The 26,672-nt window shown below is 56.3% G+C and overlaps 1 protein-coding gene across 18 annotated transcripts in view; it reads right to left on the reverse strand.

Moving 5' to 3' along the window:
- The window catches only part of CAMTA1 (calmodulin binding transcription activator 1), an 829,301-nt gene that overhangs the window by 49,895 nt on the left and 752,734 nt on the right, over nucleotides 1-26,672 (reverse strand). For 14 of the 18 annotated variants that reach the window (XM_064494103.1, XM_064494108.1, XM_064494102.1 and 11 more), the window contains one exon: nucleotides 26,289-26,423. In XM_064494103.1, the coding sequence (XP_064350173.1) occupies nucleotides 26,289-26,423 (135 nt within the window). Of the gene's footprint in view, nucleotides 1-962; nucleotides 1,211-1,770; nucleotides 1,870-2,088; nucleotides 2,239-2,819; nucleotides 2,870-26,288; nucleotides 26,424-26,672 lie in introns of those variants that run through there. The other 4 variants (XM_031463982.2, XM_031463981.2, XM_011000784.3 and 1 more) reach the window with 4 other exon arrangements.

Below are 26,672 nucleotides of genomic sequence, written 5' to 3' on the forward strand. Positions count from 1 at the left end.
TATAATTAATTAGAATGCCTGGATCGAGGTCCCTTAGGAATTCGAGGCTGTCCTCTGCTGGTATTCCCCACTAAGCTGAATTTATTTGGAAACACATATCCTGTAATTAAATGCTATTTTTTTTAAACATTATTACTCCCTAAATCTAATACAAAAAAAAAAAAAAAAGAGAGAGAGAGAGAGAGAAACATAAACTTCTTTGCTATTTCCTAATTCTGTTCTTAAAAGAATATTTTTCTATAAACATACGCCATGGAAAGTCCTACTGCTTAATGTGTTTCTCTTTATCAGGTTCCCAGACAAGTTTCTTCAGCGGACACAGATTCTGTAGGGAAACTCTCTGAACAATTCCTTTAAGCTGAGAGAGAAAAGGACTCCTTTATATACAGCCAGCCATTTTACCATATGTGACGAAACTTTAGGGGAACACAATTTTTAAATTTCAGGTTTTGGCCTCACTGATGGAAGAAATATAACGCATTCAAACAAATACACGAGGCATTTGGTAATTATCTGAAAGCACCGCTCATGTTTACTGTACTGTACTGTTGCCAATTAGATCCTTCATGTCAACTAGCAGAAATCTTACCAAGCAATAGTGGACAAAATATACAACGGGCTTTAAAGCTGTCATCATTCCCTGTGGAAGCAATTGATTACGAAAATAAATTGCAGGAGGATTATATTCTCAAAAATTTGTTTTGATGCCTGCAGATGTCTACGGAGATTGCAAAAATAGTCTCAAACATGTGAACACCATCAAGGCCGCCTCAGACATTGTGCAATACCTAGGAAATCAAAGCAGGAGAGATCTCATAAATGCAAGAAGGCCACGCAGAGCATCTCTTCCAGCCCATGTGAGCCTGGCTGGGGAAGCAAGGGTCAGGGTGCCTCTCCAGCCCCTGGTCTGCAGGTGAGCAAAGCTCTCAGAAGTTCTTTCCAAACCTTTAGTCTGAACTCACCCAACTTTCCCCGCCGCGTTCTACGCACGGATTAATAAAACGTTCATTCACTCCATTGGCCTGCGAGGAAAAGGCTGCCTCCAACCGCCTTGCCCCGCAGAGGCGCCTGCGGCCGAGCGCCAGGCCATCCCTGCCTCTCTTCCCACGGAGCGGGGCAAGACTCTCTCCCTCCTCCCCGCCGACCGAGCACCTGTGCCCGCCCCTCTGCCCGCGCCCCAGCGAGGGGGCACCTGTCCCCGCCCCTCTCCCGGCGCCCGGCCTCGAGAGCGAGCGCTCGATCCGAAAAGCCCGCCGCCGAGACGCGCCTCGCAAACAAAAACCAGCCAGCGGCTGCACGGGCGCCTGCGCCGCTCGCGCCCCGCCGCCCCCCGCGCCCGCCCCGCCGCGGCCACTCCCCGCACGCGCGTCCTCCGACCGCCACTCACCCAAACACTCCCACTCCGTCGCGCACACACGCGTGTTCTCACCCTCACCGCCCTGCAGCAACACGCACGCGCGCTCCGGCGCCGATCCTCCGGCTCCTGCACCCCACTCGCTCCACGAACACGCGTGGTCCCACCCCGAAACACTCGCTCGGTAAACAGACACCGTGCTCCACGCACACTCACGCGTCAAAACACTCTCCGTTCCCCCTCGCTCTCTCCATCAGCACGCGCGCCCCCTCCCTCGCCCACTCGCTCCGTAAACACTCGTGTTCGCACCCCCGCTCCTCAAACATGAGCACGACCCCGCCCTCGCTCCATCGACACGCGCCCCGCACACTCATCCAAACACCCCCCTCCCTCACGCTCGCCCCGTAAACACGCACCGTGACCCACGCGCGCTCGCGTGTCCACACTCCTCGCTCCCTCGCGTGAACATGCTTGCTCCCTCCCACTCGCTCCCCTGCAAACGAGCGCGTCCTCGCGCCCGCTCCTCCAACACACCCCTCCCCCCTCGAGTAAACACGCGCGCCCCCGCCGCGCCCCGCGCCACGAGCACGCGTGCTCCCCACGCCCCGGCCGCAGCGCGCGCTCGCCCCCGGCCCCGCCCCCGCGCGCCCGGTCGCCCCGCGCGCCCCCGCCGGCCGCCGCCCTCGCCCCGCACGCGCCCGGCCGACTCTCCACTCGGCCGCACGCATACTCACTCGGCCTTGGTGAGCACGGCCACCGCTCGGTCGGGCTGGCGCCGAGCCGCCTCTGTCTTCCTCCTCCCGCGCGGCCCCGCCCGGCCCGGCCCGGCCCCGACAGCCCAGCCCTGCCCCGACCCGCTCAGCTCCGCACGCCGCAGCTGGAACGACTCGGGCTCCGGGTACCGCTGTCTCCCCGCCACAGCCCGAGTGCGCTGCCCGGGCCAATGGCGGGGCGCGGCGGTGAGCTCACCGGCTTTGGCCCCGCCCTCAGGGCCGCGCGGGCCAATCGGAGGGCGCTACGTCACCCGGAGCTGGGCAGAGGCAGGTGTGGGGCGCGGAGCCGCTCGGCGCGGGGACTGCGCCGGAACTGCGCCCGAGCCGCGCGGCGCCGCGCTGGACGGCGGCGGGCCCGGCCCGGAGGGTGCGGGCGGAGCGCGGCCCCGCGGCCCCCGGCGCGCCACGGCCCCTCGCGACGCCGCCGCCCGCCCCCCGCCCAGATTCTGAGGGGCCTGCCAGTCCGGTGGCCGCGGTCCACTCGAGGGCAGGGACGACTCAGAGCCCGACGGCCGCGCCCGCTCCCCCGGGCCCACAGTCCCAGGCGACCTCCTCGGGGGCCCGCGGCGGGGGCGCTCCAGCCTCGTGTTCCCCGCCGGCGGAGCCGCCCCGCTCCCGACCTGCCGCCGACTCCCGGACCCGCGGCGCCGTCGGGTCCGCCCGGGAGTCCCACACCCCGGGGCCCCACGTACCCCAGCCAGGGCTCCCGGCGCAGCCCCGGCGCACCCTGCGGCGGCGGCGTCTGCAATGCAGCCGCGGGAGGAGCCGGCGCTGCGCTGCGCCGCGAGCTGGGGAGCGCAGAGGGCTGGGCGGGAAGGAGGGGCGCGGGGCGCGGCGAGCCGGCCGACGGCTGCGGACGGGGCCAGCGCCCAGGAGGCCGCCAGAGCCCTGTCCGGGTCCCGGGACTGGAGTGCCTAGGGGTCTGGGGTGTCGGCCGGGGCGGAGCCCAGGATGTCTGGGAAGGGACGGTGAATGCCGGCTCCCGTGGGAGTTCGGGAGCATCCAAGCCGCCCATTCCGGCGGCGCAGGGCCCGACCTCCTTAGCTGGAATGCCAAGGCCTCCGCCCATTCCTAGGGTCCAATCCTGGTGTCCGAAAGTTCTGGCTTGGCCTTTCTCTCTTGCGTACTTCTGCATAATATCCTCTGCCTCCAGCCTCAAGCGCAGGTCACACCTCTCCATCAAGACTCGTGTCTCCAAGCATCTTTCCCAGGCATCCCAAATGGACACCTACACCCCGTCTCCCTTCCCTGTAAACTTCCATAGTCCAGTGGTTCTTCAGTTGCCCCCCATCCCCATGGCCTTGCACATGGAGAGTGCTTGAGCCACTCAGACCTGTGATGAGCCCATCTTCTCCTTTTCCTTCATATTGTCAATTATTTTAACAATTGGTCAAGTCTCCTTTCTGCCATCTGGGTTTAAGAGTCTCAAAAAATGGGGGCAGAGTCTCTATTTTTACCAAAACACAAACACAACCACAGAATTCTGCACAGACCTTAAGACTATACGACCAAAAGTGAATCGTTGTGTAGAGGCCAAGCCAAGGACGTCCCTGGTGAGGCTGGGTCCCATTCTGTGCCACCTCTGAGCCAGGAAAGCAAGCAAGTCGAGTATAGTCCCAGTCCTGGGGGCTGACCACTGATTCTAAACCTCAGCAAGTCCCTCACCTGCCTGGGCAAAGCCGGGCACTCAACACACAATCCTGCTCCAGCAAGTCCTTCCTACTCCCACCCCCACACCTTGCCTCTACCCTGTTTTCACCACCCTGGACCCCCGCAGGTCCCCACTCTGCTTAAGCACTGTCTCCCCTTTATCTGCTAGGGGCACTTTCATCCATTCATTAAAGCCTGGCTCAAATCCCCAGGCTGCTCTCGGCAGAGCAGACCTGGGAGCATCATTATACATTACCATTACAGCACACAGGGAACAGGTTCTATTTGTTTCCAAGGGAGACAATGTAAGGGTCGCACTCGGGGACAGTGTTAGATTCTCCCACTTGTTAGCTATGTGCCCCGGTCACTGTCCTTTCATATCTATGGGTGAGAATGAAATGAGCCAATAGATAAAAGTTGCTTATACCAGTGCCTGCGGCATAAGGTACACTCAACACAAGTTAGCTCCCACTGTTACTAGAATCAGGGTATCTTGGGTGGTGGCTAGTGACTGGAAAGGGGGATGGTTCTGGGTTTCTGGTAATGTTCTGTTCTTGACCTGGACACTGGTTTTACTTTGTGAAAACTCACTGAGCTGAGTTTCACATACTTCTGATACACGCAATTTCCATATGTATATTGCACGTTAATAAGAAGTGTCTTTAAAAAGTTAGTTGTTACTAGCTAAGACGGAGACACCTCTAATCTCCTCGAGAACAGCTACGGAGTCTTAATTTATCCTGTCACCTTGCACAATGCTGGGAGCACCGGAGGTTCCTGGCTAATGGTTGTTGAATTGCTCTGAGTGGATTGTGAGCAGCAGAGACCAGCTGGGGAGATGGGTATCACGAGGGGAAATGCCTGCCTTTAGACTCCGAACTGCTAGGAACTCAGGGTGACTGGGCCCACAGTCAACCACCTGGACTCCAGCTAAAGAGACGGAGCCTCCAGTTTTTTTCTATCTTTCACATGGGGGAAGTTCGGGTTTTTATTTCTTGGATGTGCTTTAAAAAGGCAGTTTAGTCTTGGGTTCAGACCTGGCCATCCCAGCTGCCTGAGGAGGGTTCTCAGGGGAACTCACAACCCTTCGGGGCACTGGCTGTACCCTGGTGGCAGAATTGGGGTCAACAGCCTGGCGCTCTCCTTTCAGGCTTCCTCAGGTGACATTTCTGCAGTAGGAAAGCCCTCTTACTGGTCCTCAGCTGGGGCCCTTCCCCTCCCGGAAGACCTGCCACTCTCATTCCCCACTGCACATTTGTCTTGGGGTAGAGGCCACGAGAGCAAGGGCCCTCCGGGAGCCCATGCATGGAAAGTCAGATGGAGTCGGGGTGGGGTGAGCTGGATGCTTCTGAAGCCAGTGCCGAGCTCGGGCGGCACGCTGGAACCACGTAAGTCCAGGTTGTCTTTCCTCGTGGGTATTTGTGTTCCGCTCTTCCAGGTTAGGAAACGACAAGGTAAGGCAGGCATGTGCTTCAAGCAAATCCTTCCACTGGGTTTTTATGGGGCTTTGAGTCTACCTGGGTCATTTTTTAAAATAGCAAAGAAGAAAATTTGCTCAGTGATGCGTCCACTTGGCAGCCCCCAGACCAAGTGCAACTGTTGCACTTAAAGTGAGTCCTTATCCCAGCCCTAACCCCTGGCTGAGGGCCTCAGGACGAGCCAAGGGGGTGCATCTGGTTGCAGATGAGGACAAAGGGAACTGTGGTTTGTTGGGTACCTGACATCTGCCTTCTGCTGTGCTCAACACTCACATACACTGCTGCTGTCTCTCCTGCAAGTTGGATATCATAGAGAGGAAAAAATGAGATGGGAAGTGGCTGCTCTGGGTTTCAAGTTCCCAACCTCAATCTGCCCCTAGAATGGTTCTCCAAGTGCCTAAAAACTCTTACCATCACTTAGATTTCAATTGTTAAAGAAAGCAAGCTGGGAGATTTTTAAGAACCAGGATTTGTCCACCATATTCTTTTCCTCAGCCCCAGCCACTGCGAAAATCTTGTTTATGGAAAGATGTAGACTCCACCAGGTCAGGTCCCTGAGTGGCTGTGATGAGTGGGGACCTCCCTATCAGCTGGCATTGGACTTGAGTGGGAGAGAGTAAGAAGTCATTGATACTGGGTTGTTTGCTACAGCAGCATAACCTCACCTCTCCTATCTCATAAGAAATCAATTATGTTTCTGCATTTATCAACTTCTAACAAAACAATAATCAAATAGAAGTCCTCTCCAACTAAGTGGCAAGTTAAAAATAAGTGCAAGATGCATATTCAGTGTATCTTTAAGGCGTTAGGAAGTAAACGTGCTTTTAGAAACCACAGGTAAGAGTGACAAAATAATTCAATGGAGAACCAATAGTCTTTTCAACAAAGGACCGGGACAACCGAATAGCACCATGTAAAAGAGTGAAGCTGGGCCCTTACCTCACACCACATGCAACAATTAACTCCAAATGGATCAAAGACGTAAATGTAAGGGCCAAATGATGAAACTCTTAGAAGAAAAACGTAGAGGTAAATCTTCACATCCTTGGATTTAGCAATGGTTTCTTGGATACGGCATCAAAACCTTAAGCAATCAATAAAAAAAGAAAAGATACACTGGGCTTTATCAAAACTAGAAACACTTGTGCTTCAAAGGACACCATCAAGAAAGTGAAAAAGAATTCACTGAGTGGGAAAAGTATTTGTAAATCATATATGCGATAAGGAACTTGTGTCTCAAATATAAAAAGAATTCTTACAACTCAAGAATGAAATGACAACCTAATTAAAAAAAAAAAAATGGGCAAAGGATCTGAAGAGATCGTTCTCCAAAGAAGATAAACAAATGGCCAATAGCCCATGAAGATCAAGAGAAGCGACGCGCAGCGTTATTAGCCACCGGGGAAGTGCAAATCAAAACCACAGCGAGGTCCCGCTTCACATCCACCGGGATGTCTGCGATCAAGAAGATGGACAGTAGCAAGTGTTGGTGAGGGTGTGGAGAAGTTGAAACCCTCATACTCCGCTGCTGGGAATGGAAAATGGTGCAACCACTTTAGAAAAGATTCTGGAAGTGCCCCATGAGGCTAATCACAGAGTTACCACGTGCCCCCACAATTCCACTCCCAGCTATATACCCAAAGACGTGACAACGTATGTCCATACATATGGACATTTGCTTGGCAGTAAAAAGGGATAAAGGACTGACTACCTGCTACCCCATGGACGGACCTTGAAGACATTATGGCGAGTGAGAGAAGCCAGTCAGAAAGACCACAGATGGAATGATTCCAGGATAGGCAGATTTATAGAGATTGAAAGTAGATGAACTGTTGCCTTGGGTTCTGGGGAGGGAGCCTGGGACAAAGAGGGCACGACTGTTGCTGGGTAAAGGGAGGAATTTTTTTTTTTGAGGGATGAAAATGTTCAAAAATTGAGTTGTGGTAATGACCGCACAACCCTGTGAATATACTAAAAACTTTGAATTGTACACTTTAAATGGATGAAATCCATGGTATGTCAATTACATCTTCATAGACCTGTAAAACACACGCAATGAGAGGAAGACAAAAAGAACGAAGCCTCAAAGGAATCAATGGCTTTAGTTCAGAAAAGAAGCCCGAGTGGTAGGAAAAGGAAAGCCAAGGTCAGGAGGGTCTGACGGCTGGGCTTGGGCCGGTGGGCCCACCCACGCTCGCTCACAGAGCCCCCGCCTCGCGTGGGACATGGTGGCGGCCGGGGGAGAATGTGGATAGACAGGCCCTGCCGGGTGACCGCTCAGTAAGGAGACAGGACAGACGCGGGGGTGGGGGGAGGCGCCGAACCTGGTGATGCTGAGCCCCTGCGTACGAGGTCAGAAGAGGGCTCATTTCTAATTGTGCTTCTGGAGGATTGTGAAAAGGCCAGGGGGGAGTCTGACAATTCCTCCTTGCTGTGATCACCTCCTTGACAGCCAGGGATCCTGGCGAGAACAGTGTCCTGAACTTGGGCTTCCCCTTGGAGAGCTCCCTGATAGGCTGGGGTTCTCCATCACGTGGTTGGCTGATTTCAGAGGTGAGGGTGAGCTTTGCAGAGTGCCTCAGCCACCTCAGCTGAGCTGCAGATATCCTGATCGTGCCCTGAGCCTTCCACATGCAGGAGGTGCAGGGGTGGGGCCTGGGCTCGGCAGCCCGATTCCATCCAGTTCCAGCTCCACCGCTAACTACCTGTGCCAAGCTCCTCTCTCTTCCTGTGCCTCAGATTCCTCTTCTGCAAAATGAGGTCTCGGGCCACGGCGATGTGGTCCTGATGCAGGTCCAGTGTGACCTGACAGAGCAACCATCCCTGTGCTTTGGCTGCAGGGACCCTGGACTTGAAAGGATCAGCCCCGTGAATGCAAGCTGCGTGGGTGAGCCCAGGAAACCCACCACCTCAAGAGAACTCATGCATGCTTGGTGTTTTGAGCCATTAAGCTTTGGGGTGGCTTGTTACACAGCAATAGGTAACTGTAGGGGACAGTGGTGTAGGAGAAAAGGCGTTTGCTGCCAGGGCAAACTGTGCTGCAACAACTCATATCAGCCCAGGAAGGCTGTCAGCTCTAATGTGGAGGAGGAAGAGATACATTAGCCATCAGCCTGAGAACTTGGGGGTGTCTCTTAAGGACCATAATGCGGAAAGAGAATCCAAAGAAACTGGGTGAAAGAAACCATCTTCACTCACTCCCTCTGGTGGCTTACATAGGCCCAGCCATTCCCTCGGCCCACCCCCACCGCCCACCCCCAGGATTATACACATGCCAGCTGATAAAATACATGGCTAGTCACCTATTAGAGTCAAAGTTGAGATAATCCAAGATACACTTAGGAAGTGGTAATGTAAGTTGATAAAACACCCAGTGGGCTTTAGGGTCCGACAGCCCAGAGCTGTGTGACACAGGACAAGTCCCCTGATGAGATTCGGCTTCCTTGTCAGTAAAAGGGGGATGGAAGCATTTCCTGGAAGCAGGGAGAGGATGAAACTGGATAACGAATGTAAGGTGGGAGCTTGGGACCTGGCGTGGGGATCAGGACCAAGGCAAGGACGAGGGCTAGGATGGTCTTCATTGTAGTCTCCAAGGCCTTTTGTTTTGGCAGTTTCTCTCCCTCCACAGTTAACTTTCTCTGCTATTAAAATGAGCTGGCCATCCCCGAGTGCACGGTCACTGTGTGAGGGGGCTGGTCTGGATGCCTTAGGCACGGCCAGGAATCACACACAGATGGAGGAGAGGGTCCTCCAACCGAACCCTATATTCTAGTCATTTGGGAGAAACGGGAGCAAGAGGACCCAGAGCCCTGAGTACATGTCAGTGTAGCTTATGGTCCCACCCAGGCCTGCCCCAGTCTATACGTCTTTCTACTTCACTGGGTCCCCTCTGCTCTAGGTCTCTGGGAAAAATGGTCCTCATGGACAAGGAGGTGCAACCTCCACAGACAGAAGGGTGAAGACAGCTCAATAAGTAGATGCCACCTGGAGAGGGAGAGACCTGGTTCTTCCTCTGAGGGTGGAGCTACCATCATCATCATCATCACCATCATCATCATCACCACTATCACCATGATCATCACCATCATCTCCATCATCACCATCATCACCATCATCACCACCACCATCATCCCCATCATCACCATCATCATCATCACCACCACCATCATCCCCATCATCACCATCATCATCATCACCACCACCATCATCCCCATCATCATCCCCATCATCACCACCATCACCATCATCTCCATCATCATCATCATCATTATTACCATAATAATCACCATCATCATCGAGATAATATTTTCTGAGTACAAACTATATTCTTTACACATGTTCATTTTTTTCATCCTCCCACCAAGCTTGTGCAGTGGGTATTCCTATAACTGTGGTTTTACAGAGGAGGAGACTGAGGCAAAGTAGGTTAAGCCCCTTGCCCTGGACTCTGCACTGGGGAGTAGCAGACCGCCGATATCCCACACGCCAGAGCTGGAGCTCTTGGCAGCTTTGCTCGGCCTCATGTGGGAGCTAGAGAAACACAGCTTCAGTGATGGTACAACCAGGTGAAGGGCCCCTCCTTGGCCAAAGGACAGGCCTGGCGGCTTGGCTGGCAGGGCCACTGCCCCTTCCTCCCCCAGCATTCTTCCTGAAGCTGTGCCTGTTAATGAATGCAAGGCCACCCTTTGGTACCAGGAGTCTGGGTGCCAGACTGCAGACGTACTCAGGGAGACAGGGTCATGTCTGGCCCGGCGCCCCTCTAGTCTGGGCTAGCCAAGCTAGTCTGTGCCTGGGCTTCCTTTGAATCAAAAGCCTAAATCCCCTAGAAGGCAGAGTAGCCAAGTGGGAAGCACCCTGCTCAGGCGTCCGAGGGCCTGGGCGCTGTTTCCAGCCCTGACACCTTGGGAAGGCTCTGTTCTCTGGGTCTCAGTGTACTTATCTGTAAAAGAGGCACGCATCACAGGGTCATCACAAAGACTCAGTGAGATGTTTGTGAAGCCTGCTGCCCAAAAGGTGTTAGCACCTCGTCTTAGCTAAACAGTAAGGCAAGGTGACTGGTCCACACCTTGGCCAAGATCACCAGAAAACTCAGACACAGATCAGCACAACTCCAGCTGAAGCCTCTAGTCTGGGGGTCTGAGTTGCAGGCCCTCCCTGGGGCCTCAGAGGGCAGGTCTGGGGTCTTGGCAAAGCCCTCTGGACAGTGAGGAAGTCCCCTTCATACAGGACGCCTCATTTTGGGAGAATGGTCTGTTACGGACTGATAGCAAACTGATATATTGAAGCCGTAACCCTCACTACATCAGCATGTGGCTGTATTTGGAATCAGGGCCTTTAGAGAAGAGGTTAAATTAAAATGAGTCTGTTGGGGTGGACCCTGACCCAGTTTGACTGGTGTCTTTATACGAGGAGGAAACTCGGACACACAGAGACACACAGAGACCGTGCCCGCACCCGGAGGAAAGGCGCCGTCTGCAAGCCACGGAGAGACGCCTCGGGAGAAACCAGACCTGCCCACACCGTGGTCTCAAGCCAAACCTCTAGCCTGTGGAACTGGGAGAACATAAATGTCTGCTGTTTCAGCCTCCCGGTCTGTGGACTTTGTCATGGTGGCTCGAGCGTCTAAGCCTGGGTCCCCACACCTGCATGCAGCTCTTTACCCAGCTGAGGGCTCACACCTCCAAGGGCAGAACCTGATGGCTCATTGTTCGGGGCCACTCTTGCCAAATCCGAGCCCAACTTCCCTGTGCATCATTCCAGAAAGGATCTCAGGAAGCTCTAGTCTTGGGCATCTGAGGGGGCATCACAGGTACCCACTGGGCCTCTGTTGGCCTCTCCACGAGGCGGGAAAACCCAGTGAGCCTTCAAACAGGCTGCGTGTGCCCTGTGGCCCAGGGGAGTCACGATCAAGAGCAAGCGTGTTTACCCAAAAGGTACACTGAAAATGCACTTACTACGCCTGCCGCGGTGTGCTTTCTGACGAAGTGGATACATTCATTTTTTCTTTCTTGGGAATCTGACCAAAGAGAAATGGGTCTGCTCCCTTGAAGGTGGCCAGGAGCCAGAAGACCACTTTGATATCACCATCATGACTGTTACTCTGTCCACAGCCTGAAGCTTGCGCACTGGTGGAAACAAGCATGGAAATTGGCCCTTGTAGGGAAGCAGCCAGCAGCTTTATGGGAATGACCACTGTGAGGTCACGAGGGGAGGGGCTGTGCTGGCCTGTTGACTCTTGCTCTGCGTTACTGAAAGGAAAAATAAAGTGATCCAAAGGGAAGGCACAATTAGAGGCCGGTGCATTTTAAACTACAACCATCTCGTGGGCCTTGGAGAAGCTGAGCTGACATATTTAGTTCAGGAAGACACCTTAGGTGCTAAACGCCATTACTGAGAAAAACAAAACAGTGGCCAAGGAAAAGCTTGGATGTGTTACGCACACACGTGAACCCCCACCCCCCGCTGGTCTCACTTTGACACCCTAGGTCTTGTATCCACGGTGGCCCCTGTCAGTGCAGCCTCATCCCCATCCAGGCCTGCAGCTCACGGGTTCTGGACCAGTGACGTCGAGTCAGCTCCTTGCCTCGGGCCTGGGAGCACCATCCAGTTCAAGGTGAAATTCCCAGGGATGCTCTCACAAGAAACGCAGCCCCACCCCAGCATCCTCTGGGCTTTAACTCTCTTTCAGTTCCCTTAAAACAAAGCCAGGGCCCTTCACCAAGTATAAAATAAGCCTCTGCTCACTATCTTAGTGGGAATTAGAACCCAGAACGCCGGGGGTAGAATGATGGCTGGAAGTGCAGTCCGGGGACCTAGCGTTTCATGCATCCCGCTGCATGACCGCTCTCTGCTCAGAGCTCGTTTTTCCCTGCTGCTTTCCCAGGAGCGGGCACGCAGACCCGTGACAAATGCATCAGCCATCTCCAGGTTCCAGAGCACCGAGGGCTTCCAGTGCATCAGGCCCAACCTCGTGGGGCCACGCTTGCAGCACTTCTGGGCAGGCCTTGCCCGGAGTTACGCACTGGAGCCTCTCCTGGCTTTAGCTATTCCCAGGGGGGCCCTGGCCAGGCCTTCTGATGTCATAAGAAACATCATTGGAGCTTATAAAATCAGAGCATTGATGCATTTTTTATGTCTTAGAATCACACCGCGTTGTTCACATCGCAGAGGATAGCAGAGTGCTGCGTCTGTGTCTCCCCTTTCTCTTAAAGGTGAATTATGAGCAGGGATGCTCTTTGCCCAGGCCCCCAGCCTGTCTCTGAGAGTCCCATCTGCACGCAGCTGATCACCATGTGCAAGGTCGGCTCCCTTCCCATCCATGTGGGGGGAAGGCAGAGGAGCACCGTAGGAGGAGGAGGCATGGGTGCTGGGGCTTCCTCTAGGCGCCCAGCCCCCAGCAGTGGAGAGGGAGACTGGGAAGAGAGGGTGGGAGGCAGGAGACTGAGAGGCAGCTCCAAACGGAGCTGCTCATAACCCTTCAGCAGCAAATGGAGCCATCAGGAGAACACTTTAGTGAGGAAAGAACACTGCGGGAGCCAGGGGTGCTGTCTGCGGGATGCAAACGAGATGCAGGTTCATTTATAGAGCATCATGGGCTGTGGCACAGGTGAGTAATTTAAAAGGGTAATTGCAATAATATGTTAGAATAATAACCCTTCGCTGTCAAAGGCTCTGAGAATTTCTCATTTGATTTCACATTTAGGTGGACCGATCTGTAATCTAGTTAATTTCACATCCCTGCCCAGGAAATCTTGAGCTTTGTACGGTAATCTCTGCAGAAGACAAAGGAGTCACCCAAATCATTTTTCATAATAAAATATGTTCTCTGGCCCCAAAGAACTGCTGAGCACTACACATCTGTGTAGGGGTGACACGTTAAAAACAACAGAAATGCCAACAGCAAAAACCACATCAGGCACTCACTGTTTCCTCCCTCAACAAGAACAGCAAAAAGAAATCGGTCTGCTGGGGTGAGGAGTCGGGGAGACAGGGCAGGGCAGGTGGGAGTGGAGGAGGGCAGGTACAGTTCTGCACAGTAGAGAATTTAACCCAAAGAGAGGTCTGGCCTTTGTCCTTGCCTCCTGGGAGGTGATTGCTAAGTCCTTGCAATGTCATGCCTGATGGGAGTGGCTTAGCTCACCTGAGACACTAGATGTCCTCCAATAGGATTTAGGGTAGGGGCTGGGTACACTGGACAACAGGGATCTGCAGCCTAAAGCTAGGGTCTGTCAGCAGCGAGGATGATGGTCACGAAGACACCACTGCCCATCCCTCCATCCATAAATCCATCCATCCACTCATCTATCTCTTGAAGAAATATTTATTCAGCACCTACTATATTCCTGGCTCTTGGAGCATGACGATAATTAAGACAAAAGTCCTTGGCCTCAGGACTCAGCTATATTCTCACCTTGGTCAATTTCGTCCACACCTCTTGACCCATTTCTTCCAATGCCACCTCCATGCAGGCATGTCACAGACTTCTCTCTTCTCTTTCTTCCCTGAGCTCTGGAGCCTAATTCTATTCACTTGCTTTTAACTTTTCACGTGGATGTCCCAAAGGCCCTACAAATTCAGCCCAATTCGTGTCCAGTCCTCCTCCAGGATGAATGACACGGAGCCCTCCATGCTTAATCTGTCTACAAGTTCTTTGATGCTACCTCCTTATTATGTCTTGACTGTCCCCTTCTTTTCAGAACCACCAAGCCCAGCATCAGCTTGAGGCTGGAGGAGTAACTGGTCTACCCTGACCCTCTCTGGCCCCCTTTCAACCCGTCCTCGTTGCAGCAGCCAAGAGCACATCTCAAAATGCGAACCTGGTCATGTCACCGCCTCTCAAACCCTCAGTAGCTTTCCTGTCCTTGGGGATAAAGCCAGCACTCCTCAGCCTGACCTGTGCCTGGGTGCCCCTCTATCCTGTCTGGTCTGATCCCCACTTCCCTCTCCACCTCCCCAGCCTTCACATGCTCCCTTATATTCACGAGGCTCCCTCCCACCATGGGGCTTTCTGTGCATGCTCTTCCCCATGCTGTTCCTTCCCCTCTTCATGGAGTTAACTTCTGCTCCTCCTTCAGATCTCAGCTCAAGGGCCACTTCTTCAAGAAATCCCTCCCAGATCTCCTCCCTTTCATTACAAGCTCCCCAAACACTTGTTTGTGGAAAGGCTTGGTGGTCAGGCCTGATTTTTCCTCTACTGGGTGGTAAGCTGGGTGAGCCTAGGGACCGCATCTGGTTTTACTTGTCCATTTCTTTTGGTTCTAGCACTGGGCCCATTGCCTGGCACCTAAAGGGGGCTCCATTACCAGTTAGTGAATAAAAGATTACAAAGAAAGAACAGCTAACGGAGGAATTTACAAAGCATGATGGGAAAGCCAAAAAAAAAAAAAAAAAAGGAAGTATCCTGTGTGTGTGTGGGAATGGGACGGGGTAGGAAGTCAGCTTTTATGCAGAGGGGCCTTAGAGTAGAAATTTTCAATACAGCAGGAGTTCTCTAAACTGACCACAGAGAAAAAACCCAAGGGGCGAGAAGGAACAGCATGTGGAAGGCTCAGAGGTGAGAAACAATACAGGACGTTTGGGGAAATCTGGATATTGTGGTAGAGTAGAGGGTAAAGCATTGTGCAGGGACAGAGAGAGGGCTGCAGGTGAGCTGAGACAGGCAGACTGAGGTCAGCTTGTAAAGGGTCTTGTATTCATTCCACGCTGCAGAGCCAGAGTTGATCCTGACCTTCCCAAGGGACAGGTGACCCCTCCCAGCAAGCGCTCCTGGCAGGCAGCCCCGCCTCCCTCCCTAACACACAGTCCTGCACTGGGTTACAGTTGCTGCTCTTCTGGTCTGCCTCTCCCCTGGACGGCACCCTGTGCAGAGCCTGGCACCCAGTGCGTGCTCTGTCAGCCCTCTCTGAAGGCACCTGTGATACACGGAGTGGATGGGAGGGAAAGGAAGTGGCAGCGGGAAGGCTAGTTAGGAGGCTCCAGCCCCGGCACCTGATACTAAAGGCCTGAGATGGGAGATGGGAGAATGGCAGAGGATCCGGAGGAGGAAGCCCTGTGGGTTTTGAAGGTCCTAATTTGCAAACTGCTTGGCCGTGGGGAGAGGATGCTGGGGAAGGGAGAAGCAGGGACGAAGGCTACTTCTAGCTCTGAAGCCTCTGTCAGATGCAGCCCAAGCGCAGCAGAGAAACGAGGCTCAGAGGGAGACTCTCACTGTGTGGAGGTCAAGAACGGGCGATGGGGTCAGACCACCTGTGAATGACGCTCTCTGCGTCACCTGCTCTCTGCTGTGTCTGGGTGTCCTCGTCTGTAGAAAGGGGACCTTGTGGGTCATTGGGAAGTTTGAGTGAGTCAATACACGTAAACGCTTCACGAACAGAGCCTGGCAGGCGGCGAGCAAGTGGATGTCAGCTGCTGTAACCCCTGGGTGGAGAGCTCTGTGCCAGGAGGCAGGTTATGCAGAAAGAGATAATGACGGTGGCTCAGAGGTCTGCCAGCTCTCCCTCGTTCTCAAGACCAAGGGATGCAGCTCTGGTGCCACTGGGGTGACACAAGACAACAGCAGCTCTTCTAAAAGTGGGTGTCGCCAAATGGGGTCAGGGCTGGCATAGATTCCCTGTTCACATCCCAGCACATCTTGGACTTGGACAGGAGAAAGGACACTTGGGGGACCTTCCCATCTGCTGGTGTCGGAACCGGTCCCTCAGCACCAGGTGCCTGGAGCACAGCGTGAGCCACGGGCTGTTCCCTCTCTTGCCAGTGGGGATGCTGGGAAGGGTCACCTGCTCATTCCTCCAGGACACCTGGGGCGAACATCAACCTCGGTGAGGAAACCACGGTTCCCCACGTCGCCCAGGTTTCTCACCCGTCCTGTGTCCTGGCTTCCAGAGCCCGTGAGTCTGGCTGTGGGATGGCGAAGGGGAGGTGGGTGGAGGGAGGAGGGCACGCTGAAGTCATGAGAGGCTCTGTCTTGCTCCAGCAGTGGTTTGGAGAGAGGTCGCTGCTCTTCTGGGGACCCAGATTCGTCCCACAAGGACAAGAAGGTTGGATGACGTGACAACTGAGTTTCCTTCAAGTCCTAACCCTCTGAGACCCTCTGTTTCTGGCGTGTTGACTGTTTCCACTCTGCCACTGATGTTTTTAAATGTCTCCCATTGTTAAGTGTAGAGCTTCTGACACACACCTGCCTGTCACCTTTCTTCCCCTCAAACAAAGGACTCGGGGGTCACAAGTGGACGTGTCAGCAGGTTACCGCGTGGAGGGAGCTGCTTTTCAGCCTGAATGTTTTGAATGTCTTGTTGTCACAGAGGCAAGAGACAAGGTCGCCAGGCTGCTTGGAAGGGCTCAGACACATGTGTATTTTTAGGAGTTTTTAAAAGGAGAGGCCTTGGGCTTGGCCCCAGCCAGAGGCTGTTTTCCATCTGTGTCCTGTGAGGCGCTGGATTATTGGTGGGGGAGGTGGAGGCCCCCTCTCCCCTAGCTTGGGGACCTGCAGGACCTCGCTTCCTCCTGGAGGCCACACCAGCCCCTACTCTGCCCCCAGCCCTCCTCCTCGCTCGCTCGCTGGTGATGTCCTGAGTCCCACAGCCTCAGGACCATTGTTCCCATGGCTGGGCAACAGAGCAGCACCTCCATTCTTTTCCAGGGAGGTGCATTCTGGAGGGTCCTAGGGAAGGCCAAGGTATCCCCACGCCTGCTGATCTTTCTGGGTCCCAGCCTTGTCAAGAGGCCTTTCTTCGAGGCCATGCCCCCTGGAGCGCAGCTGAACCGCATCCAGATGACGTGGCAGGGTCACGGGAGTCCGATGTCATTGCTTTAGGAGCCGTCGGGTCTATCTGCAGGATCCTGCGTTCCAGCCACAGCCAGCACTAGGTGTGAGAGCCGTTCACAGGGTCTGACAACCACGCACCATGTGCAGGGGTGAGTCACAGTTTGTGCATGTTTTGGGGCTCGCCTCCAGACCCTGCACCCCAGTGGGGGACAACTGGGAGGGAGCCTGTCCCTGGGATCAGAGCAGGTGCAGGCTCTCCCCCAGAGCCCAGGGACGGGGAAGCCACCTCCCTGGGGCCTGCAGACCCTTCAGATGGTTTGCTGGACCAACATCCAAGGGCAAGGCAGGAAAAGCAGGGCTGGGTCCTTTACTCCTGCTGCACATGGAAGGATGGAGGCGCAGATCTCCTGGGCCAGGTGCATCTGAGAGGCTCCTGGTCCTTCCTTTCTTGTCCCAGACAGGGTAAGGTCGGGGCTCTGAGCTCAGAGACAGGCTGCTGGAGTTTCAGCCACTTCCCTGGGTCCTTTAAATTTACGGAGCTCCGTCTTGCCTTTGGGTCTTCCTACACGTGGCTTCCTCTGCCTAGAACGCTCTGCTCCCCTCCTCCGGGTGTTGACACGGCTGCCACATCCTTTTTCTTGAGTCACCCTTTTTTCCTGGCCTCCCTGTGATCACCTCCTCTCTGCCTTCCTCCTCTCGCTGGGCACTCCTTCTCATCTCTGTGCCAGGGGCTTTTCCGCTTGATATGCAAAACCCTGGGGGAGCCCCGGGCTGACCCTGTGCCCTCGCCTGTCCTTCACCTACACTCTTTCAGGGAGCAGCCGCATCTAGACCCACGACTTTAAAGTCCGTCGATGTGCTGATGACACCGAAATTTTACCTCCATTCTGGACCTCTCCTTGGCCTGCAAACTTTCAACCCAGTGGTCTACTCGGTGACTCTAAGAAGGCTGCCCACCATAATGGGATCAAAACCAACGCTAGATTCCCCTCTCTCCCACCTTGCTGCTTCTTCCGACTCCTCCATCTCAGGAAGTGGTCCCCTGCCCCCGAGTTGCTCAAGACCCACGTCTGGGCATTACCCAGCATTCTCTCTCTCATCCTTGGTCTTCAGACCATCAGCAGGACCCTTGATTCTACCCCCAAACGTTCCCAAACTGTGTCTCTTGGGATTCATCAGCACCAGCCTCGTCGGAGTCACCACCATCTCTTGCCCGCACTGACGCAGCATCACTCTGGGTGGTCCTCCTGCAGGTGAAGACATACTTCATGCCCCATGCACCAGCGGCGGGGAGCGGGCTCATGGAAACATAACGGAGTGTGTCACTTCAGCTGCTTAAAACCCTCCCACTGTCCTCAGAATAAGATCCAGCTCCCAGCCTTGGCTGCTGGGCACCCCTGTGGCCCAGCCCCTTCCTATTCTGCTGCTTGCTACCGTGGCCTCCTCGATCCTCCAACACACTGGGCTTGCTCTGTCCCAGGGGACTTTGTTCCTGTGATCGCGCTGTCTGGAATGTGCTTCCAAGGACCCTAGCTTGGCTGGTTCCCTCCCGTCCTGTCACTTTCCCATAGAGGACCCCACTGACCCCCAACCTAAAGCAGCCACTCAGGCACCCTCTACCAGGCCGCCCGTTGTAAGGGCCCTGACCGTTCCTTTGTGATCTGTCCACTGTCTTTCTCCCCAACTAGAATATAAACACCATGAAAACGAAGGCTCCCCAGAGCCTAGAGCAGTGTCTGGTGAGGGAAGAAAGAATGACCCTAGCGGAAGGAGGCAAGATTAGAGGCCAGACGCCTGGTTAGGATGTGTGAGAACATTAGGGCTGAGTTCAGGTGGTGGTGGAGCAGACCAAGAGAAGGGAGAGCAGCGAGGGAGAGGAAGCCGCCAGGATGGCGATGGGCTGGGGGGCGGGGGGGGGGCAGGAAGTCTCAGGGAGGACTTCCGGTTTCCTGGGGCGGACTGCCCACTGAGGTTGTAGGAGACCTAGGGTGGGGAAGGAGTGGGTCAAAAGAATAGTCTTGAGTAGCATTTGGGACACGTTGACTTGCCCAGGAAAATCGGAGCAGAGCTGTCCTCGGGGCAGCTAGATGGATGGTTCTGGATCTGGATCCGAGAAGAGGTACAAAGGAGGACACATCAGTGCACTTTTACCTTTGTGACCAGTAAAGAGAGTCCTGGGTGGGGCTGAGCCCTCAGGGAGAGTGGGCGGTGGAGGGGGGAGGGAGGGGCCCAGGAGAGAGCACCCGTGGCCTGTCTGGTCCTTAATCCACGTGAGGACTTTCAGCCCCTCTGACCTCGCCAGCCACACCCTTCTCCTCGGGGAGTCCTCTGACTCTAGGCTCTGAGGACCCCCGTCTTCTGTGTCCCTCCGACTCCCCAAGTGCTCCTTCTCAGTCTCCATCACTGGCTTCTCCTGGAATGTTCTGTTAACGTCCCTGTAGCCTGCTTTCTCCCGGGCCACTCTCTTCTCCCTCTGCCTTATCTGGCGAGCAGAATAAGGGATGGTGCAGTGGCATGAGGAGGGGCCAGGCGGCGGGGGGCCCGTCAGCCAAGGCAGGGGGCTGGATTTTATCCCGGGAACAGTGGGAGGGTTTTAAGCAGTCGTGGTGACAGGTTCGGTTATGTTTCCAAGACCCCCAGCTGCTGTATGGAGAATGAATCGTGCCTCTGCCTGCAGGGGGACCACCCTGGATGCTCTTGCATGACTTGCAGACAAGAGGTGATGGCGGCTCTGACGAGGCTGGTGATGATGGATGTGACCTTATTAGGAAATAGGGTCTTTGTAATTAGTGAATTACAGACGTAACTAGTTAAGACAAGTTCATGGGTTCGGGTGGGCCCTAATCCAACGAGTGGCATCCTGGTAAGAAGAGAAGAGACAGGTGCAGAGACACACACAGAGGCAAGACTCCACATCGTCTTCCCTGCATTATGACAGAGGCAGAGGCTGGAGTTATGTTGCTACCAGCCAAGGAATGCCAAGGATCAGAAGCTGGGAGAGGTGGGAAGGATTCTCCCCAAGAGCCTCCGGAGGGAGTGTGGCCCTGCCTATACCCTGATTATGAATTTCTCGCCTCTAGACCTGGAAGAGGAGACATTTCTGTCTCAAGCCCCCGAGACTGTGGTCACTTGTATGGTAGCTGAGGAGACTGAGGCACGGTCAAGGGCAAGTCGGTTGACACGGACCATCGGAGGGTCTGAGCCTCCCCTCGTCCTGTCTCCAGCTGAGCTGCCTGCCCCCAGGTGGCCGGGAAGCTGACCCTGCAGGAACAGCCATGCTGCCCGGCGCTCCGGGGTTCCACCCTTGGGTTTTACTTTGCTTCCTGCCCCGACGGCCAGGACGCGGATGCGGAGGCTGCCTCCTCGGCCTCTGCGGGTGCTGGGCTTGCCGTTTCTCTGCAGGGCCCCATTTGTCACTGCTGCAGGGAGGCGGATGAGGCCAGCCCCAAGGTGACCCCCTCCTGCCAGACAGAGCACTCCACACAGATCCATTTGGTGTGGCCCCAGCTGCTAAGAGCAGGAGATCACGCCCACAGGAGGCATCTGAGGACCAGGTCCCTTGGTTTCTGCCTAAGGAGGGCTAAGGACAGACACTCACCCCAGCTGGTAATGATGCGGACCCTGCAGAGAACAGAGACGCCAATGATGCCCGGGAAGCCTGTGCTTTGGGGCAAGGCTCTAGCTGGACAGCTGCGGCGCGGAGAGAAGGCCCTTCCTGCCGCTCAGCTTCAAGTCCCGAGTGTAAGACTGGCTCAAGCCAGCTTCTTCTGCTGCCGCCTTATCTCCCAGGTCCCCACTATGCAAAGAAATACCCAGAGACCCGTGAGCCAACCGGCTTCAGCGTGCCCCAGACCCCACTTGAGGTGAAGGCCAGAAGGTTCTTGGCAGTGCCCCCTTTTACTTACAGGGCAAACCCCCGTGCCAGAGCTTCTGAAGCTCCTCCAAAGTGCTCCCAGAGGCAGGAGGGTGTGGGCCCCGGGCACTGACGATGCCTGTCATTCAAGGCAGCTCTCCAAAGTCAAGACAATTCACTGATGCTGTCTGTCCGATCTGAAAAAACTCTCGTGAATTCTGTAGTCTATGCCATAAAACAAACCAAACTGTTTCAGCAAAACAGTGACGTTTAAAATGATTTACAGTAAAATTACTTAACCATTGCTCCTCCCCCCACATTATTTGGTAAAAGTGATGCCGTTGGTTGTTCCCACTTTCTGTCTGGCTCTGTGCACGTGTTCTCCCATGTGGACAGTTTGCCACACAGTAGGCCCAGAGGAGGGTGACTGGAAGGCGGGCTGGGAGGAGGGGGTCTGCGGGAGGGAGGGAGCCAGGCCAGGAGGAGCCAGCAAGGTACACTCATCAGAATGCCCCAGACTGTCACCGTGGGAGGGAGAGACCATCCAGAAGCTTCCCAGGGGCGGGGCCAGCCTTACAGCTGGAATGGCCTCTCCTGCGGCCACGGCCACAGGGCTGCACCCGTGGCCTCTGGGTCAGTGTGTGGTCTCTCACTCCTGGTGGGTGGAGGCTGCTATTAAAAACCAGCCAGCAGGGGAGAGGCTGGCAGGAGCATGGCCACATACCAGGAACAGGCAGCGTGGAGGTGGGGGGAGGGGGACAGAGCTGGGACCATCCCAGCTTCAGGGCTTCCGTCTGTGAGCACAGAGGGTTTGGTCAGAGCAGAAGGCCAAGCCGGAGGCCAAATCTTGCTTTTCCTTCTCTCCACCCCCTTAGAGGGGAGCAAGGGTCTCAGTTTTCCGACACCTCTAACATGGGGCCAGGCTGCCCCAGAGGTTGGCTTACCGGATACCCTCCTCTGGCTCTGGTGACCCAGAGGGTAGGCTGCCAGGGGTGTCCAACCTGCCCTGAGGCTTCCTACACCGAAGTAGGCACCTACGTGATGAGGGGGAGCTCCAGTCCTGGCTCCCCTCTTAGGCCTGCAATGACGAGGTCTCTCCCCCACCCAAGGGTCGGGAGGAGACCTGCCCAGGTGGCCAGCTGGCTGAGCCCAGGAAAGCTGCATCCACCGTCCCTCCAACCCTCTCACCCAAGTAGGAGGCTCAGCTGCCTGAGAGGCAATTCAAAATAGTCTAAGAATAAGCGGCTTAGCGGGGTTCGGAGAGGGGGCAGTGGGTGGGGGTGGGGCCAGGGGCCAGGGGAGCATCAGATGGCTTCAAGAGAAAGAACAGAACGGGCCACCTGGAAGTTCCACTCCTCTTCTCTTCCAGGGACAGGGGTCATTTAAAGGTGTCCCAGTGCCCTTGCCCAGATGTGAGCCCCACCCTGTGGGCTGCCACAGTGTCAAACGGCCTAGGTTTATTCTCTGCAAACGCAGGCCCGGGCCAGACTGGCTAAACACAGCACATCCTCTCCACGCTCAGCACAGCCCTGGGTGTTTGCATCCAGGGACTCAGAGCAGGCAGAAGTGACATACCCCAGAGGCCCTCAGAAAACGGTCTCGGGGGTAAACTGGCTGCTTTGACTGCCTCTTGCCCGGAAGAGGTCCCATTGCACCCCAAACTCACGGCTGGCCTGCCCCAGACCACTCGGGGGTCCTTGTGCAAACAGCCTGGGGAAGTATGTTTTGAACCTGGGCCTTTGAGGGGGCAGAAACGGTGAAAATGGGAGTTCCCAGAGTGCCCTGGCCAAAGGCCCGCGCAGTTCCGCCACCTGGCGCCCCTGCTGCTACTTCTCATCCCTCTTAGCTTGGCTGTTGCCTGCCCAGGCTGGAGGTCTCAGCAGAGGGGGTCACCTCCTCCAGGAAGCCTTCCTGAACACTGGGCTGAATTAAGCTCTCTTGATGTGTCCCGTGAGAATTTATTCATTCATGCAATCATTCATAAGACAATTAGGTACAATGACCAGCAACCTGCCAGCTTGCTCTAGGCAGTGGGGGTCCAAGCAGACAGGGCCTGTGACCCCAAGACTTCACAATAGGGTGGGGTTGGCGAGGGGTGCCCCCTAGGTCTGGGGGAAGCGCTGCAGCTTCAGAGACCCAGAGAGCTGCGCTCCCCGAAGTCGGCCGGAGTGGGTAGACGGTGGCCGCAGCGCCCCCTCTTCTCTGCTCTCCCTCCTTCCCCCCATTTTCATGCTGCATCTCCGCCCGGATGGCTGTGTCCAGCTGAGATTTAGGGGACGTGGGGCGCCTGCGCCGATGTCTCTCCGCGGGGACGATCGCCTCCCACCCGGCGGGGCTGCTCAGACAAAGGCGGCGCCCAGGACAAAGGCAGCGCCACCTCTGCTGCAGCTACGCGCGCTCGCGCGGATTCGATGCCCGCATCCCCCACCCAGCCTGTAGTTTCGCAAACAAATTCTTTTAAAAAAAAAAAATGAAAGCAGAGAATTTCTCCCCAAACATTTCCCCCCCCCCCCGCTCTGGGATGGGGGAGGGGCAAGGAACGCCCCTAAGACTGCGAACTGGGCGACGGGTGGAGGCACAGGAACCGCGCACAGCGGGAGTCGGCCGCCGGCACGCGAGCGCGTAGCCCCGGCTGCGCGTCCCCGTCCTGTCCCCCGGGGCTGCCGGGGGCCGGCCTTCGGTGCGCAGAGCCCTGCCGCGGCCCATCCCGGCGGACGCGGGCGCGGGGCCCCCTGCATTGCAGCTGCGCCCAGCGTGCAAGCGTGCGTGTGTGCAGGCGTGTGTGTCCGTGCCCGGGTGTGTCTGTGCACGCGCGCCGCCGGGCCGCCGCGCCCCAGTTTGCTCGGCGCCGCAGTCCCCTCGCCCCCTCCCGTTCCACCGCCGCCCCTCCACCTCCCCGCAGCTCGAATTGAGAATTTGCCCGGTAACCGTGGGGGCGGGAGGGGCGGAGGTGAGGAGCTGCGGAGACGCGAGGGGAGAGGAGCGGAGAGGAAAGGAGGGCTTCTTACAGCCTGGCCACTGCAGCATCTTCTCCGACACACTTCTTCACTGCCAGACCACAGGGACGGCCAGAGCCCGGGGGACCCCCCCCCCGGGCTGTCCCAGCTGCCCCCTCTGCACCGGGAGGACTGTGCTCCTGGCGCTGCGGCTGCAGTCCTGCTCCCCTCCCCCCACCGCTATTATTTATCAGGCTGGTGAAATGCTGCGAAAAGGATCCTTGGGTGAATAAGTCGCTTGTATTCGGTTCAGGATGGGGGCGCGGTGAGGGGCGAGAACTAGGAGAGAGAAGTTTCCCCTCTACCCTGGAAGGGTGGGGCCTCACAGTTCCTCCGCCCTGGCCCCCGTTCCCCTCCCACTACTTGAAAGGACATCTGTTCAAGCTCCTAGGGCAAGAGGTGCCTGGGCTCCTTCCCAGCCCCCATCTGCTCTCTGTAGGGGTAGCCCTGCCTCCTCTCCCCAACTCCTGTCATCTCTCTGGTGTATTCCGCCAGGGGCTGCGGGGCGGGTGGCGGGGGGAGCTTATTTCAGGGGGAGGCCTGTGGAGGTCAGAGCCCCCAGTCCCTGCGGAGGAGGCCGCCGCAGAGCAAGCGTCCTGCCTGGCAGCAGGCCCACTGCCCGAAGGGCCTCATGTGGCCAGGGACGCAGGGATGTGCTTGTCATGAAGCAGTTAAGGTGGCTTGCCTTCCCCGGGATCTCCATCACAGCATCCTCCCCTGCCGGCCACCACCTCCTGGTACAGCCTGCTCTCCAGGCTTCCGGGGGGGGGGGGGGGCGGCGGCTGATGTTTCCTGTGCTCCCAGGCACTGCGGGGCTGGACTTGGCTCTCTGAAAGGCTGCACCTCCCCAGCAGGTCCTACACTGACTGGTCTCAGCATCCTTCAGTCCACCCTGCGGAGGTGACCTGGTCACTCAGGGAGAGCCGGGGCTCTGCAGAGTTCCCTGTTTCCTTTCCTATTTGTTCTGCAAAACGGAAACAGGATTTCCTGAACGGGAGCCCCTGGTCACCCTGCCCTTGTCTGTTACATCCTGTAGGTCATCATTACAGCTCTGGCTGGCTTCAGCCATGGTTGGGGTGGCTGCCAAGACCAGCCTGGTGCTCCCGGGCAACAACTGCCAGGGTGCGGATGCCTGTTGAGCCAGAGCCACTTCTGGGAATAGCTCAGAGGGTTTAGTGGCCAGGGTGGCTGCCAGGCACCCTGTCATTGCTGGGGCCGGGGCTGGGACGAGACTGACGTTTGCACCCTGGGTGGTTCAAGAAAGCTGCCCAGGGCATGTACCCAAGCCCAGAAATGGCCCAGCAGCCAGCAGCCAGGGGAAAGCTGAGAGGTGGGAAGGCAAAGGGCTGCTGTGGATGAGGGAGGGGAGCTTAAGTAAGTGAGCCCCACAGAGGGCCCAGGGTCAGCTTAGCCAAGACCCAACGCCTCGGGCTGACAAGATCTCCAGCGAGGTGTCCCACAGAGAGGCCCCTCTGCAGCTGCCCTGATGCTAAGGCCGTGTATAGCCACCCCTCCCACTCTGGCCCAGTGCAGAGAGCAGACTGATAGCTCAGCACCCTTCCCCTCCAGGCCAAGTCCGGGGCTCCCCTTAGGCGTGCCCAGGCCTGCAAGGGCAGCCTTGGACCATGGCACCCCGCACCTGTCTTTGGCAGCTTCTCTTTGTAGAGCCTCTGGTTCCCCAAGGGGAGCAGCCAGCACTCAGCACCCCATGGACGAGGCCGGCGGCTCTCAGGGATGCATCCTTGGCTGGTACGTCCTGCCTCCTCCCTTGGAGCATGCAGGGACTCCTTGGCCCTCCACCCTCAGCCACGATCACAAGCCTGGGCTTGTGTCAGACGCTCTATAGGGCAGAGGCCAAAGGAAAAGCAGCCTAGAAGCAGAGGGTGGCGGCTGTTGGATGGCTTCCGAGAGAAGGTCTGACTTATTGTCCCTAACTGGCAGAAGCCCTCAACACAAAGTCCAGGTCTTGGAATCTGAAAGAAGCCCACTCTGCCCTTCTCCACTCCCCCACCCCCTCCCCTGCCCCAGAGGCTCAGGGCTTGATCATGGCCTCTAGGAAGTCCTCCTGCTTTGAGAAGCTGAGCCCCCGGGGGTGGGGGGAGGGGGCCAGGAAGCTGAGGATGCTTGGACCCTGCTCCTCCAGGTCTATCGAGAGAGCGGGTCCTCTCAGCAACTTGGGGGCTTGCCTGGCCACTCAGAGCCCCCCAGCAGGCCCTGGACCCAAGCTCACATACTCACTCTGTCCCAGGGAGAGACAGAGATGAAGGATGGGGACCCAGTCTGTCCTCCTGAGGTGGAGACTTGTGCCTGGAGTGCAAGTTAGGAGACCTGGATGTGTCCTTTTTCACACCTTGTGCATAGGATTCCCAAGTGTCCCTCTAGCGTAGGGCCTGGCAAAGGGACCCGAGCGCTGTTCTTACCGTCCAGTGACAGCCAGTCGTGCTGGGAGGAGGGGAGCGTGGGCAGGGCCCGAGCTTTGTACTCAAACACCACTGAGTTGGAGATGATCTGGTTGTTGAAGGCAACTTGCAGGGTCACAAGACCAGTGTCATGAGCTGAAAGCAAAAGGAAGAGGGGTCAGGGTAGGGGTGGGGGGCACCCTTTAGCTTGGGTACCACCCAACAGCCTGGAGTACACTGGCCTCTCCCCACGGCCCTTCGGGGTTGGCTCCTCTGCTCTGTGGTGAGGACAGGGACTGGGAGCCCTGTGTTGATCGGCCGAATGAATGGATGGGAGGCTGGTCCACCACCCTGCCCCGTGGCTGGCTGGCTCCTCGCCCTCCAGTCCATCCGAGCCAGGGTTCA

This window comes from Camelus dromedarius, chromosome 14 (assembly GCF_036321535.1).
Source record: "Camelus dromedarius isolate mCamDro1 chromosome 14, mCamDro1.pat, whole genome shotgun sequence".
Lineage (NCBI taxonomy): Eukaryota > Metazoa > Chordata > Mammalia > Artiodactyla > Camelidae > Camelus > Camelus dromedarius.